The 26,655-nt window shown below is 44.7% G+C and overlaps 1 protein-coding gene across 2 annotated transcripts in view; it reads left to right on the top strand.

The window, feature by feature from the left end:
• The first annotated feature begins 7,988 nt into the window (after positions 1–7,988).
• prelp (proline/arginine-rich end leucine-rich repeat protein) overlaps positions 7,989–26,655 on the top strand; it is a 106,660-nt gene continuing 87,993 nt past the window's right edge. The window contains exon 1 of one of the 2 annotated variants that reach the window (XM_072277815.1): positions 7,989–8,050. In XM_072277815.1, the coding sequence (XP_072133916.1) occupies positions 8,025–8,050 (26 nt within the window). In that variant the 5' untranslated portion in view covers positions 7,989–8,024. Of the gene's footprint in view, positions 8,051–8,156; positions 8,251–26,655 lie in introns of those variants that run through there. The other variant, XM_072277816.1, reaches the window with a different exon arrangement.

Here is a 26,655-nt window from a genome sequence, read left to right as displayed (position 1 = left end):
CTCACCATGGTCTCTCACACTACCGAGCCACATCACTTGGCAGGGAATTTCTATCTGCTGTAAGTGGTTTGCACTCAGAGCCAAAGAAAACGTGACCTGATCAATGACCTTCTGAGGCCACCTACACAGCACGGCACCACTTGTGGTTGAAACAGCCGTGTCAGCACTTTACCAAGGAGTGTCTATGGTGGGAGACTGCGAGCAGACACCAAAGTGCCTCCTCGACGCCAACTCACCCACACAAAATCAGCCCAGTCATGTCTCTACAGGCTCCTTCTTAACCCTATCCTGACTGCTGGGGTCTCTCCTCCAGGAGAATACACAGCGCTCACTCACACAAGTGTCGAAAGTGCCTCGTGACACAGGATGTATTTTTGTCACCTTTCACACCACTCCAACTCCAGATCTCCATCACCCATCTTCATCCCCTCCCCCTCCAGGTTCCACCCACCCAGTATACACACACACACACACACACACACACACAAACACACACACACAAACACACACACACTAACACACACACACACACACACACACACACTCACACACACACACACACACACACAAACACACACACACATACACACACACACACACAAACACACACACACTCACACACACTCACACACACACACAAACACACACACACACACAAACACACACACTCACACACACAAACACACACACACTCACACACTCACACACGCACACACAAACACACACACACACACTCACTCACACACACACTCACACACACACACTCACACACACACTCACTCACTCACACACACACACATCCTCACACAGAAACAAACACACACACTCATTCACACACGCACACACACGCAAACACATGCACACATACACTCACGCACCCACACACATGCGTGTGCACGCACATGCACACATGCACCCACACACACACTCACACATGCGCACATAGACACATGAACACATGTCCAGAAACACACGCGCAATCACGTGCACATACATGCACACTCACACACACATGTGCACAAACACACACACTCACACACGCACACACACACACTCACACGCACACAGGCACACACACAGAAACACACACACACACTCACTCACACACACACACACACACACGCGCACAAACACATGCACACACACATACACAAATGCATGTGCACACACACATGCGCAAGCATGCGCACATTCCCACACACACATGCATACATGCACCCACACACACGCTCACACACGCGCACATACACACATGAACACGTGCACACACACACACACACACACACGCAATCACGTGCACATACATGCACACTCACACACAGACACTCACAGACACACACACACACACAAACACACTCACACATGCACACACAGAAACACACACACTCACACAAACACACACAAACACACACACACACACACAAACACACACACACACTCACACACACACTCTCTCTCACACACACACACCCTCACACAGAAACACACACACACACTCATTCACACACGCACACACACACAAACACATGCACACATACACTCACGCACCCACACACATGCGTGTGCACACACATGAGCACACTCCCACCCACACATGCACACATGCACCCACACACACACTCACACACACGCGCATGCACACATGAACACATGCCCACACACACACGCGCTCAATCACGTGCACATGCATGCACACTCACACACACACATGCACGTGCAAGCACATGCGCACACTCACACACACATGTGTGTGCAAACACATGCGCACACACACACAGTCACTCACAGACACAGACACACAAACACACACAAACACACACACACACACACGCACACATTCACTCACACACGCACACACACATGCACACACACGTGCAAGCATGTGCACATTCCCACACACACACACACACGTGCGCATACACACATGAACACGCGCACACGCACACAGGCGAAATCACGTGCACATACATGCACACTCACACACAGACACTCACAGACACACACACAAACACACACACACACAGAAACACACACACACACTCACACACACACACAGAAACACACACACACTCACACACACACACACACACACACACACATACACACACGTGCAAACACATGCACACATACACACACTCTCAAGCACCCACACACACATGCATGTGGACACACATGCACACACACACACACACACGCATGCATGCGCACATGAACTTGCGCAGACACACACACGCGCAATCACATGCACATACACACTCACACACACTCACACACACACACACACTCACACACAGAATTCACCCTCAAACTTCTCCCCACCAGCCCCATCCTGAATCTGGGTCTGGATCCATCTGCCTCTTTGCAGAATTTCCCTCGCTTTCTGAGGAAGAAGGGTCACTGGGGGGCTTTCTCAGCCAAACATCCATGTGGTTGGAGCAGGAAAATCTTGTTGGTGATGTTTACACCTGGGAACCATCTCTATCTCAGTACCATTTTTACGCTCTCTTCTTTTTGCCACAGATTTTTGTTTCTTTTTTATTTTGAGATCTATTTTTTCAACTTGCTGAAAATCAAACGCATTTCAGGAGCTTTTTGACTTTTTCCCAATGGCACCTAGAGTGAGTGAGGAAGCTCACCCAGTGTTCTGTACTTTGGGAGGCAAAACCGTTCAATGTAAAGGCACCAAACCACAAGTTTTTCCTTTGCTGTCACTGCACAGCGTTCCAAGATTGATTGCGCTCTCAGCCATTTGTCTTCAGATGGTGGTGGCAGCTTATTAGAATCATAAAAATCTACAGCACATTACAGGCCATTCGGCCCACAATGTTGTGCTGACCATGTAACCTACTCTAGAAACTGCCTAGAATTTCCCTACCGCAAAGCCCTCATTTTTACTAAGCTCTATGTACTTATCTAAGAACCTCTTAAAAGACCCTATTGTATCCACTTCCACCACTGCCGCTGGCAGTGCATTCCACACACTCACCACTCTCTGCGTGAAAAACCTACCCCTGACATCCCCTTGGTACCTTCCAAACACCTTAAAACTATGCCATTTCAGCCATTTCAGCCCTGGGAAAAAGCCTCTGGCTATCCACATGATCAATGCCTCTCATCATCTTATACACCTCTATCAGTTAACCTATTATCCTCCATCACTCTAAGGAGAAAAGGCCAAGTTCACTCAACCTTATGAGACATGGTCCCCAATCCAGGCAACATCCTGGTAAATCTTCTCCGCACTCTCTCTATAATATCCACATCCTTCCTGTAATGAGGTGACCAGAACTGAACACAGCACTCCAAGTGGGGTTTGACTGAGGTCTTGTATAGCTGTAACATTATCTCGGGGTTCTTGAACACAATCCCATGATTGATGAAGGCCAACACACCGTATGCCTTCTTAACCACACTGTCAACCTGTGCAGCAGCTTTGAGTGTCCTATGGACACAGGCCCCAAGATCTTGCTGATCTTCCACATTGTCAAGAGTCTTACCATTAATATTATATTCTGTTTTCAAATTTGACCTACTGAAGGGAACCACTTCACACTTATCTGGGTTGAACTCCATCTGCCACTTCTCAGCCCAGTTCTGCATCTTATTGATGTTGTGCTATAACCTCTGACAACCCTTCAGACTTTTTACAACACCCCCAACTTTTGTGTCATCAGAAAATATATTAACGCACCCTTCTACTTCCTGTTCCAGGTTATTTATAAAAATCACAAAGAGGAGGGGTCCCAGAACAGATCCCAGCAAAACATCACCTGTCACCATCCTCCATGCAGAATACGAACCGTCTACAACTACCCTTTGCCTTCTGTGGGCAAGCCAATTCTGGATCCATAAAGCAAGGTCTCCTTGGATCCCATGCCTCATTACTTTCTGAATGAGTCTTGCATAGGGAACTTTATCAAATGACTTACTGAAATCCATATAGACTACGTCCATTGCTCTACCTTCATCTGTGTGTTTTGTTACATCCTCAAAGAATTCGATTAGGTTCGTAAGGCATGACCTGCCATTGACAAAGCCGGGTCGTAAGATTCACGGGTCTGTATTTCCTGGGTTACTTCTACTCCCTTTCTTGAACAAGGGAACAATGTTTGCAACATTCCAATCCCCCGGTACTTTTCCAGTCCCTATTGATGATGCAAAGATCTTCACCAGAGGCTCAGCACTCTCCTCTCTCACTTCCTACAGTAGCCTGGGGTATATTTTGTTCAGTCATGGCAACTTATCCAACTTAATACCTTTCAAAAACTCCAGCACATTCTCTTTCTTAATGTCTATACACGCAAGTCTTTCAGTCTGCTTTAACTCATCCCCATAATTGCCAAGGTCCATTACACTGGTGAATACTGAAGCAAAGTATTCATTAAGTGTCTCCACTGCCTCCTCTGGCTCCGTGCACATGTTTCCACTCTCACTCCTGATTGGTCCTATTCTCACTCAGCTCATCCTCTTATTCTTCACATACTTGTAGAATGCCTTGGGGTTTCCTTGATCCTGATCACCAAGGCCTTTTCAGGCTCTTGCACTCCACTTTCTCTGTATCTTAACACATTATTCCATGGCCTCCTCTTGTGTCAAGATGAGGCCACCCTCAGGATGGAGGAGCATTACCTTATATTCTGTTTGGGTAGCCTCCAACCTGATGGCAAGAATATCGATTTCTCCTTCTGGTAAAAAAAAAACCCTCCTCCCCTCACCTCTTCTTCTATTCCCACTTGGCCTCTTACCTCTTCTCACCTGCCTATCATTTCCCACAGGAGCCCTCCTGCTTCCCTTTCTCCTATGGTCCTCTCTCCTCTCCTCTCAGATTCCTTCTTCTCCAGCCCTTCATCTTTCCCACCCACCTGGCTTCACCTATCACCTTCTAGCTAGTCCTCCTTCCCCTCCCTCACCTTTTATTCTGGTGTCTTCCCACTTCCTTTCCAGTCCTGAATAAGGATCTCGACTCAAAACATTGACTGTTTATTCATTTCCACAGATGCTGCCTGACCTGTTGAGATCCTTCAGCATTTTGGGTATGTTGCTTGGAATTCCAACATCTGCTGATTTTCTCTTGCTTATTCTATATTCTGTTATTGTTTTCCCTTTGTCATCTTAATCATTATGTGCCATGCTGTATGACATGGGCGGTCTTGGTCTCATGACCATGATTGTTCTTGGCAAATTCTTCTACAAAACTGGTTTGCCATTGACAAGACAGGTGACCCCAGCCATTAGATTAGATTCGATTCAACTTTATTGTCACTGTGCTGAGTACAGATACAAAGCCAATAAAATGCTGTCAGTATCTAACCAGAAATGCAAAGAATAGTGTTATTTACAAAATAACTGCCAATAAAAAGTAAGTGCTACAGCACACAAATATAAAAGTTCTGAGACAGTACAATATTATCAATACTCTTCAGAGATTATCTGTCTGCCGTCAGAGGTCGCAGAACCAGGACTTGTGATATGCACAAGCTGCTCATACGAGCACCCACCATCTTCATGTGACCCTGATTGGGAGGGGGTGGCTAAACATGTGCTACACCCTGCCCAAGGCAGACCTGCAGGCTAGCGGAGGGAAGAAGCACCTTTCACCACCCTTGGTAGAAACTTACTGTATCTCCACCCCACCACATATTGTCCTCACTCGATATCCATTTCCCTTTGTACTACCTTGATATCCTATGTATGGAAGGGTCTGTCTGGAAGGCACACCACACTAAGTTTTTCACTGTATCTCAGTACTTGTATACAACCTTCAGGCTCCTGAACCAGCATGGGTAACTATTGAACTTGTTGAACTCAACACAACTCTGAACTGATTCCACAATCTACAGACTCACGTTCAAGGACTCCATTACTCAAGAGTCTACAACTGATGTTCTCAATGCTATTTATATTTTATGTGCACAGTCGCTGCTGCCATCAGGAAGAAGGTACAGGAGCCGCAAAACTCACTCCAGCAGGTTCAGGAACAGTTCCTATGCTCAGCTACCTGGCTCTTCAACCAAAGGGGATAACTTCACTCAACTTCACTTGCCCCATCATTGAAATGTTCCCACAACCTATTAGATTAGATTAGTTTATGAGAACACTCAGTCCTCTTTTATTGTCATTTAGAAATGCATACATGCATTAAGAAATGATACAATGTTTCTCCGGAGTGATATCACAGAAAACAGGACAAACCAAAGACTAACACTGACAGAACCACATAATTATAACATATAGTTACAGCAGTGAAAAGCAGTACCATAATTTGATGAAGAACAAACCATGGGTACGGTAAATAAAGTCTCAAAAGTCCCCGAGTCGATCGACTCCCGAGTCCCCGATAGCAGGCGGCAAAAGGGAGAAACTCCCTGCCATAAACCTCCAGGCACCGTCAACTTGCCGATGCCTTGGAAGCAGCCGACCACAGCCGACACTGAGTCCATCCGTCCGAAAACTTCGAGGTTCCGACCAGCCTCTCCGATACAGCCTCCTGAGCGCCATCCTCTGCCGAGCGCCTTCAACCTCTCCCTGGCCGCTGAAACACGCAAAGCCGAGGATTTCGGGGCCCTCTGCTCCGGAGATTCCGGTTACCACACAGTAGCAGTGGCAGCAAAACGGCATTTCAGAAGTTTTCCAGATGTTCCTCCGTACTCTCACGTCCGTCTCCATCAAATCAGGATTGTGCACGGTCCCCTAATTGACAGATAACAGACATCACCACCGAAGTGGCTGCGCGCGCTGCTGCTCCTCCTTCTATGGACCCTTCATCTCATGTTCTCGTTATTTTATTGCTCATTTATTTATTATTACTATTTTTTTTCAGTATTTGCACAGTTTGTTGTTTTTTGCTCACGGGTTGAGCTAAAGTTGGTGTGGCCTTTCACTGATTCAGTGATAGTTATTATTCTACAGATTTATTGAATATGCCTACAAGACAATAAAACTAAGGGCTGTGAGTAGTAACATATGTGTACTTTGATAATATTTTTATTTCAACCTTTGAAATTTTCCTTTGTGACTTTGAACTGTTGGTGTTTTGGGTCTAAACCTTGTCTGAGGACACAAGGATATAAAAGACCATTCTTCTTGCTGCTGCCATCAAGGAGGAGGTACAGGGACCCAGGAGTCACAACACCAGGTCAGGACCAGTTATCACCCCTCCAACCATCAGGTTCTTCAACCAGAGGGGATAACTTCACTCAAACTCACTTGCCACACCACTGAATTGTTCCTTCAACCTATGGATTCACTTTTAAGGACTCTTCATCTCATGTTCTCAGTATTTATTGCTTATTTATTATTATTTTTCTTTCTTTTCTTATTTGCACAGTATGTTGCCTTTCGCTCACTGGTTGTCCACCTCGTTGGTGCTGTTTTTCATTGACTCTACTGTGGCTATTGGTTTTCTTGTGTATGCCTGCAAGAAATGAATCTCAAGGTAGGAGATGATAAATTTATTTGACAATAAACTTACTTTGATTTTGACATAACAATAATTTTAAAAAAACTCCAAATTGATTCGAATTTAGGGAGAATAATTGTGATTGGAGTTAGTAGGTGCTTGGTGGACAGCAGGCTTAGTTGGGCTGAATGGTCTGTTTCTGCTCTGTATAACTCTATGACTACATATTGATTAAGTCAACTGCTGGCAGAACCCACTGTACAAAAGCAAACATAATTTCCTTCAAGGAAATTCCCAAGAGCCAAGACAATTAAAATTTGAGGAAAGAATTTCGCTTTTGTCCTCTCCTTCATTTGGAGAAATGCCAAATAATTTGATAAGTTTGGTGGAAGTAAAACTTTGTAAGTGAAGCTCTCATGTATGCCATTTAGGCTGAAGCCGTATTCACAGCTGGAATCAAACTGCTGCCCTGAAAAATAAGGAGAATTAGTTCCTTAATGAAGTTTGAAAGACCACTTCCATTTTCTGTTAACCGGCCCCTGCAGAATTCTTCACCCAGATCCTTTGGGGGCATTTGGGAGTGAAATGAAGTGTAAACATCGGAAAGAATGCAGGGAATGGAGTGATGAAAGCATGGTTTATTTCTCTGAGGTAACGTTATTAAATAAGAGAGTCGGCGTATGGGGATTTTGGGGGTGTGGATTTTATGCTGAAGGAATTGGCTGGGAGATAAAGGATGCATTGTTGTTCTGATGGAGACTGAGAGACTAGAATCAAGCTGAAACATAACAAAAACATACTGCACTATCAGTCGAGGTACAGATAGAAGACGGACTGTTTCAGGAAGACTGGTAAGCTCACAATTCTCTGCAAGTTTAACATTGCACTTAAATAGATTGCAATATTATGATGGATACTCAAGGAATGTATTAAGAAAACAGAAAATTCTGGAACCATTTATTTTAGTAAAAAAGACATTTTTATTTGTGTGAGCATTTTTCTTTAACAAAGCTTTGAAAAAATGCTTAAACGTGAGAAAGTTTTTCTCCCTGAAGTTTAACTTATATTGCAGTGTTTGGCATTAAGTGTTACTAACCAAATAAAATTAAGTGGTGGTTTGCTGACAGAACAGTTTGTTGTAATTATTTGTCAATGAGTTTGCTGTTTGCGTTAAGCAGGGGTGCTGCAAATATATCTCTCTAACAGGAATAACTTACAAAGAAACAAATAATTCGGTCATTTTTTCTGTATTATGTGAAACTTCAGTCGCCTGGTCAGATTCGTGCACTGAAAAGGATTTCAATACTCAACCAGCTAATACTTTAACTTCACTTTTGGGAAGTTCTTCCAGTGATTTGATGTTTGGTGTCTTCTTGTTTATATTTTGATACCAGTACTAAACTTAATTGGAATTGACCTCTGAATATCCAGAAATAAAGGGGAACAAGTGGTGTTTTTTCTCACAGAGCAGAGTTTGTTGTAATTAGTTGCCAGTGGGTTTGCTGTTTCTGTTAAGTAGGGGTGCTTCAAGAATATCTCTCTCCGTTCTTGCAGGATGATACAAATATGAATCTCAAGATTGTATACTGTATACATACTTATAAAAAATAACATTACTTTGAACTTTGTGAACTTTGAACAAGTCGTTGTTACACCGAGCTCTGCTTATAGGCTCAACCGTTGCTTCCTTTTGTTTGTTGTGACCTTCAGGCTTTGGTTAAAACACTAGAAACTTTCTCATCCATTCCAGAAGGCACTTGTGCACTGAAAGGGCCACTGACGCACCTTCAAGTAGCAAAAAAAAGGCACAATAGCTGTTCCTAAAACTGTTTCCTAGTAACCAGAGTGCACATTTGACAGGATAAATGTGATTCTCTCCAGGTGATGTATAGACATTGGTTGGTACAGGCAAATTATAGAAGGGGACTGTTCACTCCATCGTTTCTGGCAGCCAGAAATAGTTTTATTTGTATAACTTCCACTTCTCTGCTCTCAGTCTGGAGTTTTGTTGGGTTTGGCTGTTTGAGAGTGTTGCTTTAAAGTGGTGAGGGTGTCTGCTATCACTGCACTTCCTGTGTCGGGCACAGAGTCCCAGACACAAACCACTCTCTGACTTTTCCTCAGCACCCACCCCTGGAAGAATTTCTGAATCAGCGGGGGTGGGGAGGGGGAAGGGTTAGAGTTGCACTTGAGGTGGCACGGTTAACATTGGGCTTTGCCGCACCAGCGACCCAGGTTCAATTCCCGCCGCTGCCTGTAAGGAGTTTGTACGTCCTGCCCGTGACTGTCTCGATTTCCTCCAGGTGCTCTGGTTTCCTCCCATATTCCAAAATTGTACGGGCTAGTAGGTTAACAGGACACAAGGGTGTAATCAGCCTGCCGTCATGCTGTACCTTTAAATAAGTAAGTCAGCGTAATCTCCTGCGAGCGAAGGGTGGACTGTGTTCTGCCGTGTGACGTTACTGATGGTGACATTTCCCCATTGATAATCGTTCTGGAGACGTTACTTTTGTGGCATCTCAGTTCAGGGTACAGCTGATCCCTTTGATAATAAAATGCCTGGTGTAAACACAAGGCAGTCTGCAGATGCTGGAAATCTGGAACAACACGCACAAAATGATGGAGGAACTCAGCAGGTCAGGCAGCAGACAAGGAGGGGAAGAGATAGTCAACATTCCTGGCCGACCAAAGGGCTGTAAAGGAAGGGGGCAGGAACCATAAGGTGGTGGAGTGGGGAGGGAGGGGAAGGAGCACAAGGTAGTAGCTCAAGTTCAAGTTTATTGCCACTCGACCATACATGCGTATAGAGAGAAACAAAGCATCATTACCTGGGGCTAAGCTGCAAAACACGGTAAAGAGTATGTAGTTACGCACACCACATATAGTTACAACACAACACATATTGAGGTTGTATTGAGAGCATCCTGAGCAGCTGCATCACTGCCTGGTTCGGGAATTGCTCCATCTCCCATCGCAAGATCCTGCAGCGGATAGTGAGGTCAGCTGAGAAGATTATCGGGGTCTCTCTTCCCACCATTAGAGTCATTTACACCACACGCTGCATCCGTAAAGCAAACAGAATTATGAAGGAGCCCACACACCCCTCATACCAACTCTTCTCCCTCCTGCCATCTGGCAAAAGGCACCGAAGTATTCGGGCTCTCACGACCAGACTATGTAACAGTTTCTTCCCCCAAGTCATCAGGCTTCTCAATACCCAGAGCCTGGACTGACACCAACCTACTGCCCTCTACTGTGCCTACTGTCTTGTTCATTATCTATTGTAATGCCTGCACTGTTTTGTGCACTTTATGCAGTCCTGGGTAGGTCTGTAGTCTAGTGTAGTTTTGTGTTGTTTTACATAGTTCAGTGTAGTTTTTGTATTGTTCATGTAGCACCATGGTCCTGAAAAACGTTGTCTCGTTTTTACTGTGTATTGTACCAACAGTTATGGTCGAAATGACAATAAAAAGTGACTTGACTTGACTTGTCTTGACATACAATCAGAAAATAATATTTGCGCAAGTCCCTGAGTGGCAAGGCCTGAAGATTGATGGTGCATGGGACGTTGTGCTGAAGCCATGTTTCCATAGGTATAAGCACGCAGCAGTTGCTCATCTCAAGCTGGGTCATAAGACCATAAGACCTAGGAGCAGATTTAGGTTATTCATCCCATCAAGTCTGCTCTGCCATTCCATCATGACTGATTTATTATTCCTCCCAACCTCACTCTCCTGACTTCTCCCTGTAACCTTTGAAGCCTGATTAACCAACTATCTATGAAACGTCGCCTTAAATATACCCAATGACACGGCCCGCACAGCAGTCTGTGACTATGAATTCCTCTGTTTCATCACCCATTGACTAAAGAAATTCCTTCTTATCTCTATTCAAAATGGACGACCCTCAATTGCGAGGCTGTGCCCTCTGGCCTTGGATTCCTCCACTATAGGAAGCATCCTCTCCGTATCCACTCTCTCAAGGCCTTTCACTTTTTGAGAGGTTTCAATGAGGTCCCCTCTCATTCTTCTACACTCCAGTGAGTACAGGCCAAGAACCATCAAATGCACCTCATACATTAACCCTTTCATTCTTGTGAACCTCCATTGGACACTCTCCAATGCCAGCATACCTTATCTTAGATAAGGGGCCCAAATCTGCTGACAATACTCCAAATACGGTCTTACCAGTCCTTTATACAGCCTCGGCACAAGAGTCAGTCGCAGACATAGGGAGCAAACACTGGGGAGCAGTATTGAGGTGGGGGAGCTGGCCAACAGGGGATGGGCTTTTAACTTAGCATGGATTTCAATGTGCTTTCACACCGCTTCCTTGCCTCCTCCCCTGGGTGGCTCCAACAGGTGTCACAGTGGCAAGATGGCCTGGTCCGTGCAATAACCCAAGGTGACGCAGCTACGAAGCTCTCAGTCTCTCTAATGAACCAGGCTTACAATATTTGTATTATTAATGTCCAAACGGGTCTTGCATTCAAAAGAAAAAAATGTGCAAGCCCAGCACTTCCACCATTTGTCCACATTGCTGCGTTTCTGGTTTCTCTCGCCCTGCTCCCAGAGCCTCCTCCCCTGGGTAGCTGCAACAGGTGATGCCTCAGTATGAGGACCTGGAGGGCCTCGACTGAATTTCCTTCCCTTTTGCTCATTGTGATCGGGCTGAGTCCTCTGTGCCATCAGCAGAGAACAAGCAGAGACTCCGAAACCCAACCCTCCCACTGCGGGGTGGAAGCTGCGGGTCACACCCGTCAAACTTCCCTGATGCTCACCTGAACCTGATTCATGTCCGAGAGTGTCCGTAGTCATCGTGAATCATTGCATGGGACAAACAGAAGTTGGACGGGTACGTTACCTCTAGGAGCACAGGGAAAGACGACTAGGAGTCACTGCTCTTTCAGTGTGGATCCAGTGGCCTCACTTTGTGCTGTAGAAACCAATGGTCCTAAGTGCATATGGGACTGCAACGCATGTCCACCACAGTCCTTGAAGTACAGGCATGTGACAATGGCTGGGAGCTCTTGACATGTCCCGAAGAAGGATTTTCTGGCCAATGTGCAATGATGCATAGTCATTGTTCACAAAGTCCCTGAAGTTTCTGAAGTGGTTCTCGGAATGAAGGTCAGCGACTGGCCAGTCAACTTTAACCCTGCAGCCCAGGAGAGTCAAAGCCAAAGTATGTCCCCTTCCCTGGTGTTCGTGAAAATGGACATTTCAGAGGATCCAGTCCAGTCCCAATATATTGATGCAATCATTAAAAAGGCATGAAAGGAGCTATACGTCATAAGGAATTTGAGGTGAGTCACCAGAGACTCCAGCAAATTTCTAAAGACATACAGTGGAGAGCGTTCTGACTGGTTGCATGAGAGTCTGGTTTGGAGGCTCCAATACACAGGATGAAAGGAAGCTGGAGGGTTGTAGACTCAGCCAGATCTCTCACTAGCACAACCCTCCCCACCATCCAGGACATCTTCAACAGGCAGTGCTTCAAGAAGACGGCATCCATCATTAAGGTCCTTCTGGAATATGCCCACATCTCATCTCTATCATCAACAACCATGAGATATAAGAGTAAGATTAGGGTACTTGGCCCAATGTGTATGCTCCCCCATTCAATCGTGCCTGATTTATTTTCCCATTCTCCTTCTTTCTCCCCATAACCTTTGATGTACTTACTAACCAATAACCTAACAACCTCCACTTTAAATATACGCAAGAGGAGGTATATGAGCCTGAAGATAGTTACTGCCAGTTACACCGCTGGTGTTTAAGACAGCACTGAAGGTCCTTCATCTCTGTCTGTCCTTGGCCATCTTCTCTATTGTGCCCCAGGTGTGGTTCAGCGTCCTCATTTCTGTGCCTATGGAACAGCGCCAAGTTGTCTTTGGTCTCCTGCATTTTCTCCATCCTGCAGAGTGTCCAATAAAGTGCTGCCTTGATGATGGAGTTGGCCTCTCTTCTCATTACATGTCCAATCCATCTCCAACGTTTCCCCATGATGATTGTGGCCATGTCCTTTTGGTGACACTGAAGGAGAAGGGCGTGGTTGGAGATCTTTCTTGGCCAGAAAATACAGAGGATCTTCTGAAGGTTCAGGGTGTGGAATGACAACGGCTTGGCGAGGTCATTCCCTGTCATGTACAAGCATTCTGACCCTACAAGAGTGTGGACAGAACACAGGTCTGGTACAGCTTCACTTTAGTGTGGACGCTGTAGTTGGCTGATCCCCATACGCTGCACAATCATGTTCAATCGCTTCCCTTTCCGCCTGACTCTCATCAGCCTACCGTTGATTGGTTTCCACTCCAGCAAGCACTTCTCAATGCCTTTCTTCAAAAATGACAGCCACGCCATCATGATGCTGAGCATCAGCCCTCCCTGAACGTCAAACTATTCCACCAGTTGCTGCCGTTAGTCTGCCAGACCCTGTAGGAGGCTTGAAGACTCACACTCAGTGATGCAGGAACAACTTCTTCCCCTCACTATAGGAAGGATGTGGAAGCATTGGAAAGGGTACAGAGGAGATTCACCAGGATGCTGCCTGGTTTAGAGAGCATGCATTATGATCAGAGATTAAGGGAGCTAGGGCTTTACTCTTTGGAGAGAAGGAGGATGAGAGGAGACATGATAGAGGTGTACAAGATAATAAGAGGAATAGATAGAGTGGATAGCCAGTGCCTCTTCCCCAGGGCACCACTGCTCAATACAAGAGGACATGGCTTTAAGATAAGGGGTGGGAAGTTCAAGGGGGATATTAGAGGAAGGTTTTTTACTCAGGGAGTGGTTGGTGTGTGGAATGCACTGCCTGAGTCAGTGGTGGAGGCAGATACACTAGTGAAGTTTAAGAGACTACTAGACAGGTATATGGAGGAATTTAAGGTGGGGGGGGGGGTTATACGGGAGGCAGGGTTTGAGGGTTGGCACAACATTGTGGGCCAAAGGGCCTGTACTGTGCTTTTTGCTATTCTATGTTCTGTGTTCTACCATCAGATTTCTGAATGGACACTGAACACCACCTTTTGCATGACTTACTTATCTTTTAACTTTATAATGAAGTTTTGTCTCGCACTATACTGATGCAATAAAATAACAAATTTCATATTATATGTTAGGGATAATAAACCATTTTAAAAATTTATTCATTTGTGGGATGTAGGCGTCGCCTCCTAAGCCAGCATTTATTGCCCATCCCTGGTTGCCCCTGTTGCCCTGATTCTGTTGGAGAACAGCCACCTCAGGGGAGAATGAGTGAGAAAGTCTTGGTTGACTCTGGTGTAGCTCCATATTCACCATCGTTCCCTCTCAGTGCAGTGGTGTAAGACTGAGTTGGGTTTATTGTCTCTGGATGGAGCATCCATTGTCCAGTCCAGGGCAGGACTCACAGCAAATGAGGGCGCACAAAGCGGCATTGAGCTTTGGGCCAAAAAATCAAAGATAGAAGCCTTCAGCAGATGCTGGAGATCTGCAGCATAAAACCTAAATTGCATGAAAACAGCAGCAGAGCCTCTCTAGAATTTTCTCTGTGAGCTTCAGTCCAAGTTTTTGGAGGTTAGCGCTGAGAAAAATGTGGACTGATGTACTTGAACAACTGAAGCAATGAACCACTGCGTCTTCAGGCATTTCTTAAGTTCCGTGCTAATGTCAAAACTATCCTGTGTGTTCCTCAAGCCTTCCACCGCGTCGCCGTCAGGGCGTAACAGGAGGCAAGAGCTGAGACAGTGAAGCAACTGAGAGCCAGATCCCATAGCACAGACTCATCTGCCAAATGCCTGTTATGATTTCTTTAAAAAAAACAAAACTGCGTTTGAAATTACACTGTTTTTATAAAGGAACTGAAAGCAAAATGCTTAATGAAAAGAGGAATGATTTATTCCAACACTGAAATCCAATAAAATTGGATTGCGTTTGCAGTGTATAAATGTGCAAATTATTATCCACATTACTGAGTCACAATCAAAATCAGGTTTACTTTCGCTAAAGTATGTCTTGGAATTTGCTGTTTTGTGGCAGCTGTACAGAGCAATACATAAAATAATCTCTGTACATTAGATAAGAAATAAAACAAACAATTAAATATAGCATACAGAGAGCTAAATGGTGAGGTGGTGTTCGTGGCTTCATGGCCCGCTCAGAAATCTGACGGTGGAGGGGAAGAAACTGTTCCTAAAATGTTGAGTTTGTGTCTTCAAGTTCAAGTTTAATTATCATTCAACTCTGCCCATGGACACAGCCAAATGAAACAGCAGCACAGTGTCTCAGGCTCCTGCACCTTTTCCCTGATTGTCGTCATGAAAAGAAGGCACGTCCTGGATAGTGAGAGTCCTTAATGCTGGATGCTGTCTTCTTGAGGCATCGCCTATTGAAGATGTCCACAAGACCATAAGACATGGGAGCATAATTAAGCCATTTGGCCCATCGAGTCTGCTCTGTCATTCCATCATGGCTGATTTATTATCCCTCTCAACTCCATTCTCCTGCCTTCACTCCATAACCTTTGAAGCCCCGACTGATCAAGAATCTCTGAAACCCCATGTTAAGTATACTCAATTCCACAGATTCACTGCCTCTGGCTAAGGATATTCCTCTTCAACTCTGTTCTAAATGGACGTCCCTCTATTCTCAGACTGTGCCCTCTGGTCCTTGACTAATCCACCATGGAAAACATTCCCGCCACATCCTCTCTATCTAGACTTTTCACTATTCAGTAGATTTCAAGGAAATCCTCCCTCATTCTTCTTAAGACTCCAGAAAGCCATCAAACGCTCCTCATACGTTAACCCCTTCATTCCAGGAATCATTCTCGTGAACCTCCTCCAGACCTTTTCCTGTGCCAGCACATCTTTCCTTATGTAAGGGAAAGTGCTATCTGACCAATGCCTTATAAAGCCTCATCATTACATCCTTGCCCTTACAGGCAGCAGGGGGAACTGAACACCGGTCGCCTGTACTGTGAAGCGTTGTGCTATCCACTATGCAATGTGCTGCCCAAACCCATTAACACTACCTCACTGTTCTTTTTTTTGCACTATTCACTAATTTATTGATTGATTGATTGTAACTTAATGCTGAGCAACACCTTATTTACTAATCAGACTGGTTTTATGTGATTACCTATTCTTAATTCCTTCACTTCATTATTTATTGAAAAGTTGACACACATTTTAATTTCTTCATGTGATCAGGGAAATGTTTTGCCCAATGACGTGGACTTCGGTTTCTTGACCTCCTGATTAAATTATTCATGTTTTCATTTGGTTTCCAAAATCCGATTGGATTGAGAAGTTGAATCTTTGATATCTTCCAAAGACACATCCCAAAGTACCTCTGTCCTTGTTCAGAATCAGCATTGTTAATTAAGGTATTTTGGTATTGTATAAACTAGAGGGCTGCACAGAAAATATTCTCAATGATGTTCAAGTTCAAAATTCACAGTACATTTTATTATGAGGGTACCATCTACAACCCTCAGATTCATTTTCTTGTGGGCATACTTCAACAAATTTATTGAATAATAACTATAACAGAATCCATCAAAGATCTCCCAACTTGGGCGTTCAACCAGAGTGCAGAAGACAACAAACTGTGCAAATAGAAAAAGAGGAAGCAAAAATAATAAATAAATATTCAGTAAATATCAAGACCAAGAGATGAAGAGTCTTTGAAAGTTGAGTCCATTGGTTGTGGAATATTTCAGTGATGGGGCAAGTGAAGTTGAGTGAGATCCTGATGGTTGGGGATCCTGATGGCTGAGGGGTAATAACTGTCCCTGAAGCTGGTGGTGCAAATCCTGAGTACCTTGTACCTTCATCCTGATGGCAGCAACAAGAAGCCAACGTGCCTTAGGTGCTGGGGGTCTCTGATGGTGGAAGCTGCTTTCCTGCGACAGCATTTGATGCAGACGTACTCAATGGTTGGGAGGAATTAGCCCATGATGGACTTACTTTATCCACCATTTTTTGTAGGATTTTCCATTCAGAGATACTGGTGTTTCCACACCAGGCCATGATGCAGCCAGACGATACATTCTCCACTACACATCTATAGAATATTTTGTGAGAACTGGAGGACTTGTGTTATAAGGAGAGGCTGGCAAGGTGTGGTTCTTTTCCTGGAGTGACTGGAACTGAGGGGTGACCTCATAGTGATTTATAAAATCCCGAGGACTTCGATAAGATGGAAAGCAATGATTAACCTACTAACCTTCAAACCAAATCACCTTTAGTATGTGGTAGGAAAATGGAACACACAGAGGAAATTGTTTTGGTCATGGGGAGAATGTATAAACTCCTTACAAAACAATGATGGCAATTGAACCAGGGTGAATAATGCTGTAAAACATAATGCCTACTGGTAAGCTACCATTGCTGCCCATGTCTGAGTGTATGGACAATACAAATCTGGGAAGGAGTAGGAGCTGTGAGGAGGAGGAAGGCTTAATGGAATGGCTGATGACATGTTCAAAGGCAGAAGAGGGACTGCAGATGCTGGAAATCTAGAGCAATGCACGCAAAGTGCTGGAAGAGCTCAGCAGGTCAGGCAGCATCTATGCATGGGAGTGAACAGTTGACGTTTCAGGCCAGACCCTTTATCAGAAGTCAGGAACATGCTTGTGGGTGATCGCTGTCTTTCTAGGACCATGATTGTTCTTGGCAAATTTTTCTGCAGAAGTGGTTTGACACTGCCTTCTTCTGGGCTGTGTCTTAACAAGACAGGCGTCCCCAGCCATTATCAATACTCTTCAGAGAATGCCTGGTGTCAGTGGTCGCATAACCAGGACTTGTGATCTGCACCAGCTGCTCCCGTGGCTTCACATGACCCTGATCGGTGGGGGGGTTGGGTGTGCACCTTGCCCAAGGGTGACCTCTGGGCAAGCAGAGGGAAAGAGGGCCATGCACCTCCTTTGGTAGAGACGTATCTCCACCTCCCCAACCATGAAGACATGGAACCTTGAACAGATGGGATCATCCAGAGGGGAAACTGAAGGACAGTGGATGAATCTTTAAGAGGAGATGTCAGAGGTAGGTTTTTTTTACACAGAGAGTGGTAAGTGCCTGGCTCGTGCTGCTTGGGGTAGAGGCAGAGACATTAGGGGAATTTAAGAGACATATGGATGTAAGAAAAATGGAAGGCTACCTATATGGGAGGGAAGAGTTAAACTGATCTTGGAGTAAGTTCAGTCAGCACAATATTGCCGGCCAAGAGGCCTGTACTGTGCTGTACTGTTCTATGTTCTATGGTTTTAAGTAACTGCATGTATTAATAAGTAACCTGCACAATGTTTCATATGGATGTTTTGCCATAATCCTGTGTGCCAAGGGTTCCTAACCTTTTTTATGCCATGGACCGATACCATTAAGCAAGGGGTCCGTGCAGCCTAGGTTGAGAACCCCTGCTCTATGCTTTTCAACCTACGCAGTTAAATAAGGTTCAGATAAATTTTGCGTGACAAACTGAAATATTTATCCACACTCAACTTCAACATCACCACATTTGGTTCATGACGGCAATGGCATTTCAAAGTCAGCTGCTCCAAAAATCTAATAGCAGAAGATTTACAAATTTTCTCCAACAATCCTGTGGTTTAATGTCCTAATTTAGAAATGGAAATGCTCTGTGAAGTATCTTGAAAATGAAGGACAGCTTATTTATAAAGGAAAATCTTTCAGCATCACTGTTTGGATACCACTTCGGGAAATTAATGTAATGACAGTTCTGGGCACTCGGGCAGAACAATTTGTGTAATCAAAACTGAGCAATGCAGACTGAGAATTTAGCATTGAGTTGGGAGAATTTCCTCTTCCTCGTAAGATGTTGATAACAATTATAATAATAACTTTATTGATATAGCACCTTTCACATATTAAGATGCAGACTCAAAGTGCATTACATAGATTGTAAAGATAAATCAATATAGTCATAAAAACAAGACAAAATTAAAAATCATAAATAAAGGCAAACATTACATAGAATAAAATGTAATTGAATATACTAAATAATATAATTATAATCAGCAGGCATGAAGAAATCTTGTAAGTAACCCAATTAAAAATTAGGTTTTTATAAGTGTTTTGAAACATTCCACAATAATTGCCTGGGTCACAGTCGGTGGAATATTCGAGATTCTTGGAACAGAAGAGCAAAAGGCTGCACCACAAATTTTTATACGCTTGGCAGGAACACTAAGCAAACCAGTATTCGCAGATCTAAGATTATGATTAGGGGAGTAAGAGGATAGACACTCCAAAATATACAGAGGAGCGAGATTACTCAGAGGCTTATGTACAACTAAGATTATTTTTAAGTTGATCCAATTTTCTTTCTTTGCAACACACACAAGATGCTGGAGCAACTCATCAGGTCAGGAACATCAATGGCAAAGAGTAAACAGTCGATGTTTCAGGCTGAGACCCTTCTTCAGGATTTTTTTTCGGTCTAGAGTCTTGTTGCTGCAGTTTGAACAGGTTGCTTTAAGCTTCCCATATTTTCTTGTGATAGAAAAGGATATCCGAGTTAATTCCAGCTCTCAGAGCAATCCTATCATTTCCATTCCCACATTCAAGTTGATTGCAGAGGCTGAGAGGAGATTTGATGGAGGTTTGTAAGATAATGAGAGGCAGAGATTGACAACCAGTATCTTTTCCCCACGTTTAAAATGTCTAATACACATAAATTGAGAGGTGCAAAGTTCAAAGGAGATCGACGAGGCAAGTTTACACTCACAACACGCTGGAGGAACTCAGCAGGTCGGGCAGCATCCGTGGAAAAGATCGGCAGGCCCGAAATGTCGACCGATCTTTTCCACGGATGCTGCCCGACCTGCTGAGTTCCTCCAGCGTGTTGTGAGTGTTGCTTTGATCCCAGCATCTGCAGATTATTTTGACCTGACGAGGCAAGTTTTCTTTTATATACAGAAAAGTGGGTGCCTGGAATGCACTGCATGGGATGGTGATGTAGTGGTAGTTAATAGTATTATTCCTAAACTACTCAGTTAGCTCCTCTCACATGGAAATCTGCCATCCAGATCACGTTCGTGTATTGAGATAGCCATCATCATCATTATGTGCCGTGTCCTGTGACATGGGCGATCATGGTCTTTCCATCACCATGATTGTTCTTGGCAAATTTTTTCTGCAGAAGTGGTTTGCCATCGCCTTCTTCTGGGCAGTGTCTTTACAAGATGAGTGACCCCAGCCATTATCAATACTCTTCAGAGATTGCCTGGTGTCAGTGGTCACATAACCAGGACTTGTGATCTGCACCAACTGTTCATACGACCATCCACCACCTGCGCCCATGGTTTCACCTGACCCTGATCAGGGGGCTAAGCAGGTGCCACACCCTGCCCAAGGTGAACTGCTGACTAGAAGAGGGAAGGAGCACCTTACACCTCCTTTGGTAGAGACGTATCTCCACCCCACCACCTAATTGAGTTAGTACAAAGGGGAAAACAATAACAGAATGCAGAATAAAGTGTTACAGTCACAGAGAAGGTGCAGTACAGGCAGACAATAAGGCGCAAGGTCATGACAAGGTAGAAAGAGAGATCAGGAGTTCACTTTTATTGTTTATAAAGTCTTTTAATAGTCTGAAAGCAGTAGGATAGAAGCTGTCCTTGACCCTGGCATTCTCAGGTATGTTCTGCCCAGTGAGAGGGGGGAGAAAAGACAACATGTGAGGTGGGAGGGATACTTCATCGTAAACACAAGCAATTTTGCAGATGCTGTAAGTCTTGAGCCCTCATGACCACACACTGAGCATGAAAACTTCACACAGTCAGCACCCGTGCTCAAGATTGAACCTGGGCTATGGAGTTGTGAGTCACAGAATCATAGAAAAGTACGGGACAGAAACAGGCCCTTCAGCCTATCTTGTCTGTGCCAAACCATTTAAACTGCCTACTCCCATTGACCGGCACCTGGACCATAGCCTTCTATACCCCTGCTATCCCTGTGCCTTCTCTTAAACATTGTTATTCAGGTTTGCAATCTTCATTTTCGCTGGCATCTCATTTCACATTGTCACCACCCTCTGAGTGAAAATGTTTCTCCTCACGTTCCACTTCAATGTTTCACCTTTCACCCTTAATGTAGTTGTCATCTCACCCAGTCTGCTTGAATTTACCCTATCTATACCCCTCATAATTTTGTATACCTCCATCAAATCTCCTCTCAATCTTCTACGTTCCAAGGAATAAAGTCCGAACCTATTCAATCTTTCCTTATAACTCAGGTTCTCCAGACCCGGTAACATCCTTGTAAATTTTCTATGTACTATTTCAATTACAACCTTATTTACATCTTTCCTGAGGGTAGGTGACCAAATCTGCACTCAATACTCCAAATTAGTCCTCACCAGTGTCTTCCACAACTTCAACATAACATCCTAACTCCCCTACTCAATACATTGATCTATAAGGCCAAAGTGCCAAATGCTTTCGTTATGGCCCTATCTAACTGTGATGCCACTTTCAATGAATTATGGACCTGTATTCCCAGATCCCTTTGTTCTACCACACTCCTCAGTGCCCTACCATTCACTGTGTAAGACCTACCCTGGTTGGCCCTACCAAAGTGCAACATCTCACATTTGTCTGCATTAAATTCATTCCGCCATTTTTCAGCCCATTTTTCCAGCTGATCCCAATCTTGCTGCAAGCCATGATAGTCTTCCTCACTGTCCGCTACATCTTGATGTCATCCACAGATTTACTGATCCGGCAAGCCCCTGAGCAAACTTAGAGTTTTGCTGCACAATCGCAAACGTAAGTGTAGCTGTAACAATGAATTGCAACAAGTCTTGTAATCTTCTAGAACAATTTGCAAACTTAGAGAACTTTAACGCACTCTGTAATTTGTAATGCTCTGTATGAGAACACTTACGTTCTCCAGGGAACATGACCAAAAAGTTACACAAAACAAGATCCCACAAGCACAACTCAAATGATGTACAACACCAATTCTAGGCATCGGTGGAGAAGAAGACGTTGTGAAGAGTGCGGCAGTAAAACACAGTGAAAAATGTTATACACCAACGGCCTGAATTGTTAAGGCTTCGTGCCAAATGGTGTTCAATCTCCTTCCCAGAACTTGCTTCAGCTTGAGTAACTATCCACCTGGGAAGGTTTACTGGAAAGGAAACAACGAACTTATTGTGGAGTTGACTGTAGCGGGCATGCACCACTAACAGGTTGAAAGCTTGCATGATCCTTCCATAAACATGTGCACTGACATCATACTGACAGGAAAATAAACCCCAGCTGTGGAGATGCTCTTTAGTGCCAAGTATGACTTAATGGGTCACACTTCAGTCTCTGAGCAGACAGGTTCTTTCTCCTGTGACTAGTGGTGTGCCACAGGGATCAGTGCTGGGTCCATTGTTATTTGTCATCTATATCAATGATCTGGATGATAATGTGGTAAATTGGATCAGCAAATTTGCTGATGATACAAAGATTGGAGGTGTAGTAGACAGTGAGGAAGGTTTTCAGAGCCTGCAGAGGGACTTGGACCAGCTGGAAAAATGGGCTGAAAAATGGCAGATGGAGTTTAATACTGACAAGTGTGAGGTATTGCACGTTGGAAGGACAAACCAACGTAGAACATACAGGGTTAATGATAAGGCACTGAGGAGTGCAGTAGAACAGAGGGATCTGGGAATACAGATACAAAATTCCCTAAAGGTGGCGTCACAGGTCGATAGGGTCGTAAAGAGAGCTTTTGGTACATTAGCCTTTATTAATCAAAGTATTGAGTATAAGAGCTGGAATGTTATGATGAGGTTGTATAAGGCATTGGTGAGGCCGAATCTGGAGTATTGTGTTCAGTTTCGGTGACCAAATTACAGGAAGGATATAAATAAGGTTGAAAGAGTGCAGAGAAGGTTTACAATGATGTTGCCAGGACTTGAGAAACTCAGTTACAGAGAAAGATTGAATAGGTTAGGATTTTATTCCCTGGAGCGTAGAAGAATGAGGGGAGATTTGATAGAGGCATATAAAATTATGATGGGTATAGATAGAATGAATGCAAGCAGGCTTTTTCCACTGAGGCAAGGGGAGAAAAAACCAGAGGACATGGGTTAAGGGTGAGGGGGAAAAGTTTAAAGGGAACATTAGGGGGGGCTTCTTCACACAGAGAGTGGTGGGAGTATGGAATGAGCTGCCAGATGAGGTGGTAAATGCAGGTTCTTTTTTAACATTTAAGAATAAATTGGACAGATACATGGATGGGAGGTGTATGGAGGGATATGGTCCGTGTGCAGGTCAGTGGGACTAGGCAGAAGATGGTTTGGCACAGCCAAGAAGGGCCAAAAGGCCAGTTTCTGTGCTGTAGTTTCTATGGTTTCTATGTAACTGGGTGTGCACTCCAGTGCCCATAAAAGCAGGGATGCCGGCTTTCAGATTAGGCATTAAACTGAGGGAGTGGATGTGGAAGATAACATGGTCCACCTTTTGGAAGAAAATTCCCTCTAAGTCTTCCCTGAGAGGAATTATCTGCTTCCTTCCTTGCCAGTCTCGATTAAAGGTCTTGGTCCAAAACATCCGTTCTTTATTCTTTTCCATTGACGCTGCCTGACCTGTTGAGTTCCTCCAGCATTTTGCGTGTGTTCATTATCAACATCATTATGTGCTGTGTCCTATGACCTGGGTGATCGTCATCTATGACCATAATCTTCTGTGGCAAATTTTTCTGCAGAAGTGGTTTTCCATTGCCTTCTTCTGGGCAGTGTCTTTACAAGATGGGTGACCCTAGCCATCATCAATACTCTTCAGAGGCTGTCCGCCTGGTGTCAGTGGTCGCATAACCAGGACTTGTGATGTGCACCAGCTGCTCATATGACCATCCACCACCTACTCCCATGGCCTCACGTAACCCTGATCGGGGGGCTGAGTAGGCGCTACCCCTGCACGCTAGCGGAGGGAAGGAACACCTTGCACCTCCTTTGGTATCTCCACCTCACCATCTGACTTGTTCATTACCACTTGAGGGGAGATGGTGGCCGCTCTAATCCGCCCCTTGTGATCTCCTCAGGGTTTCTGCTGCTGTAAGAAGAAAAGTGTTACGACACACACCCATCCGCGCCGGACCCCAGTGTTTCAACGCTCTAACTCTCCGGAGCATGGATAGCTGGCACAGCCTCTTTAAGGATTCAGGACCTTCCTGCTAATTGGCAATTATGTTTTGGGCACCAATAATTGAGTGTTTAAAGAGCACCTGAATGGAGGTTTGAGGCTCAATCGTAAGCCCTACTAGTGATTTTGCCTAGCATTTGTTTTGTGCTCAGTTCTCGATCCAGTTTGATACTGTGTCTTGATCCTTGCTTCAGAGACCCCAGCATTTGGGTCCAAACCATCCTTGTGAAGGACTCTTGTCTCAAGTAGAGGAGAGGAACAGGCCCTTCAGCGCACAAAAGCCAGTGTAAAGTAATTTCTCCTGCCTGCACGTGGCCTATATCCCTCCATCCCCTGCTTGTTCGAGTGCCTGTTGTATATTGTTTTTGCACCAGCTTCCATCACACCCACCTTCCCACGGCAGCATATTCAACACACTCCCCACTCCCCGTATAACAAAAACTTGCCTCTTAAGCCTACTCTCACCTTAGAGTTACGCACTGTAATATTTGATATTTGCCCCCTGGGAAAAAGTCTCTGATTATCTACAATTATCTACATCTGTCAGTCTTTTATAAACCTCCAGCAGCTCTCCCCTCAGTCTCAGAGAAAATAACCCAAACTGTTTGTGTCAGTGGGAACCGAACACTCTTCACTCATCTCCATAGATGCTGCCTGACCTGCTGAGTTCCTCCAGCATTTTGAGTTACTTTTCCTGTAACAGCCTATCCGAAACTATAGCAACTCATACAAAATGCTGTAGAAACTCAGCAGGTCGGGCAGCATCTATGAAAGTTAATAACCAGTCAATGTTTTGGGTCAAGACCCTTCATCAGGACTGGAAAGGAAGTGGGGAGACACCAGAATAAAAAGATGGGGGGAGGGGAAGGTGGACAGCTCGAAGGTGAGAGGTGAAGCTGGATGGGTCGGGGAAGAAGAAATCTGATAGGAGAGGAGAGTGGTTCATGGAGAAAGGGAAGGAGGAGGGGCACCAGGGGGAGGTCATAGGCAGGTGAGCAGGGGTAACAGGCCAGAGTGGGGAATAGAAGAAGAGGGGAGGGGGAGGGAAATTCTTTTTAACTGGAAGGAGAAATCAATATTCATACCATCAGGTTATCCAGAAGGAATATAAGGTGTTTCTCCTCCACCCTGAGGGTGGCCTCATTGGGGCACGAGGAGGCCAAGGTCTGACATGTCAGAATGGGAAAGGGGACAGGATTAAAATATTTGGCCGCCAGGAAGTTCACTTCCGTCTGATGGCGTGGATGTGCTCGACGAAGCGGTCCCCCAATTTACGACAGGTCTCACCAATGTAGAGGATACAAACTGTACCTGTAACTGAACCAAAAACGTACCCTGTAACTGCAAGGCTGTAATCCTCAGATTCAGCACAGGAGCTGGCTGCATTGCCCTGCCACTGGATGCAGTGGTATACAGTGTTAAACTCCATTGCATTTTAATTCTATACTTGACTGGACAGTAGCTGTTCTGCAAGGTCAACACACCAGATGGTCTCTCTCATTCTCTTGCCAGACCTGAGTCATTCCTATCCCATTACCTGCATCAAAGGTCTCTGCACCACTGGAATAAGCTCTGTCAGGGGAGCCAGAAGGAATTAATCAGCCTGGACACAGAGAGAACTGAGATAATTTGGAAAGAGAAGTTAGAAATTAGTTAAAAAGCCAGCAGTGTTGAGTGCGGCACACTGATCTGGATTGAGCTGGGTTTCCGTGGCTATTTCTGCTGGGTGGATCCAGATGCAGAAGACTATGGGCTGGAATCCTCGCACTGTTTCAACAGCCTCGTCTATGACAGAAACCAGCCTCTCCTCCAGGGAGTCTGTCTACACTTCCAGCTGACTCGGGAAAGCAACCAACCAAGGATCCCACACAAAATGCCGGAGGAACTCAGCAGGTCAGGGAGCATCTATAGAGGAGAATTAAAAAGTCAGTGTTTCATAGAACATAACTCAGTACATCACAGTACAGGCCCTTTGGCCTACAATGTTGTGCTGACCCTTTAACCTACTCCAGGATCAATCTAACCCTTCCCTCCCACACAGCACTGCCACTTTTCTTTCATTCATGTGTCCACTTAAGAGACTCTTAAGTGTTTCTAATGCATCTGCCTCTACCACA

This window comes from Mobula birostris, chromosome 14, assembly GCF_030028105.1.
Source record: "Mobula birostris isolate sMobBir1 chromosome 14, sMobBir1.hap1, whole genome shotgun sequence".
Lineage (NCBI taxonomy): Eukaryota > Metazoa > Chordata > Chondrichthyes > Myliobatiformes > Myliobatidae > Mobula > Mobula birostris.
This window is presented reverse-complemented; position numbering and strand designations above follow the sequence as displayed.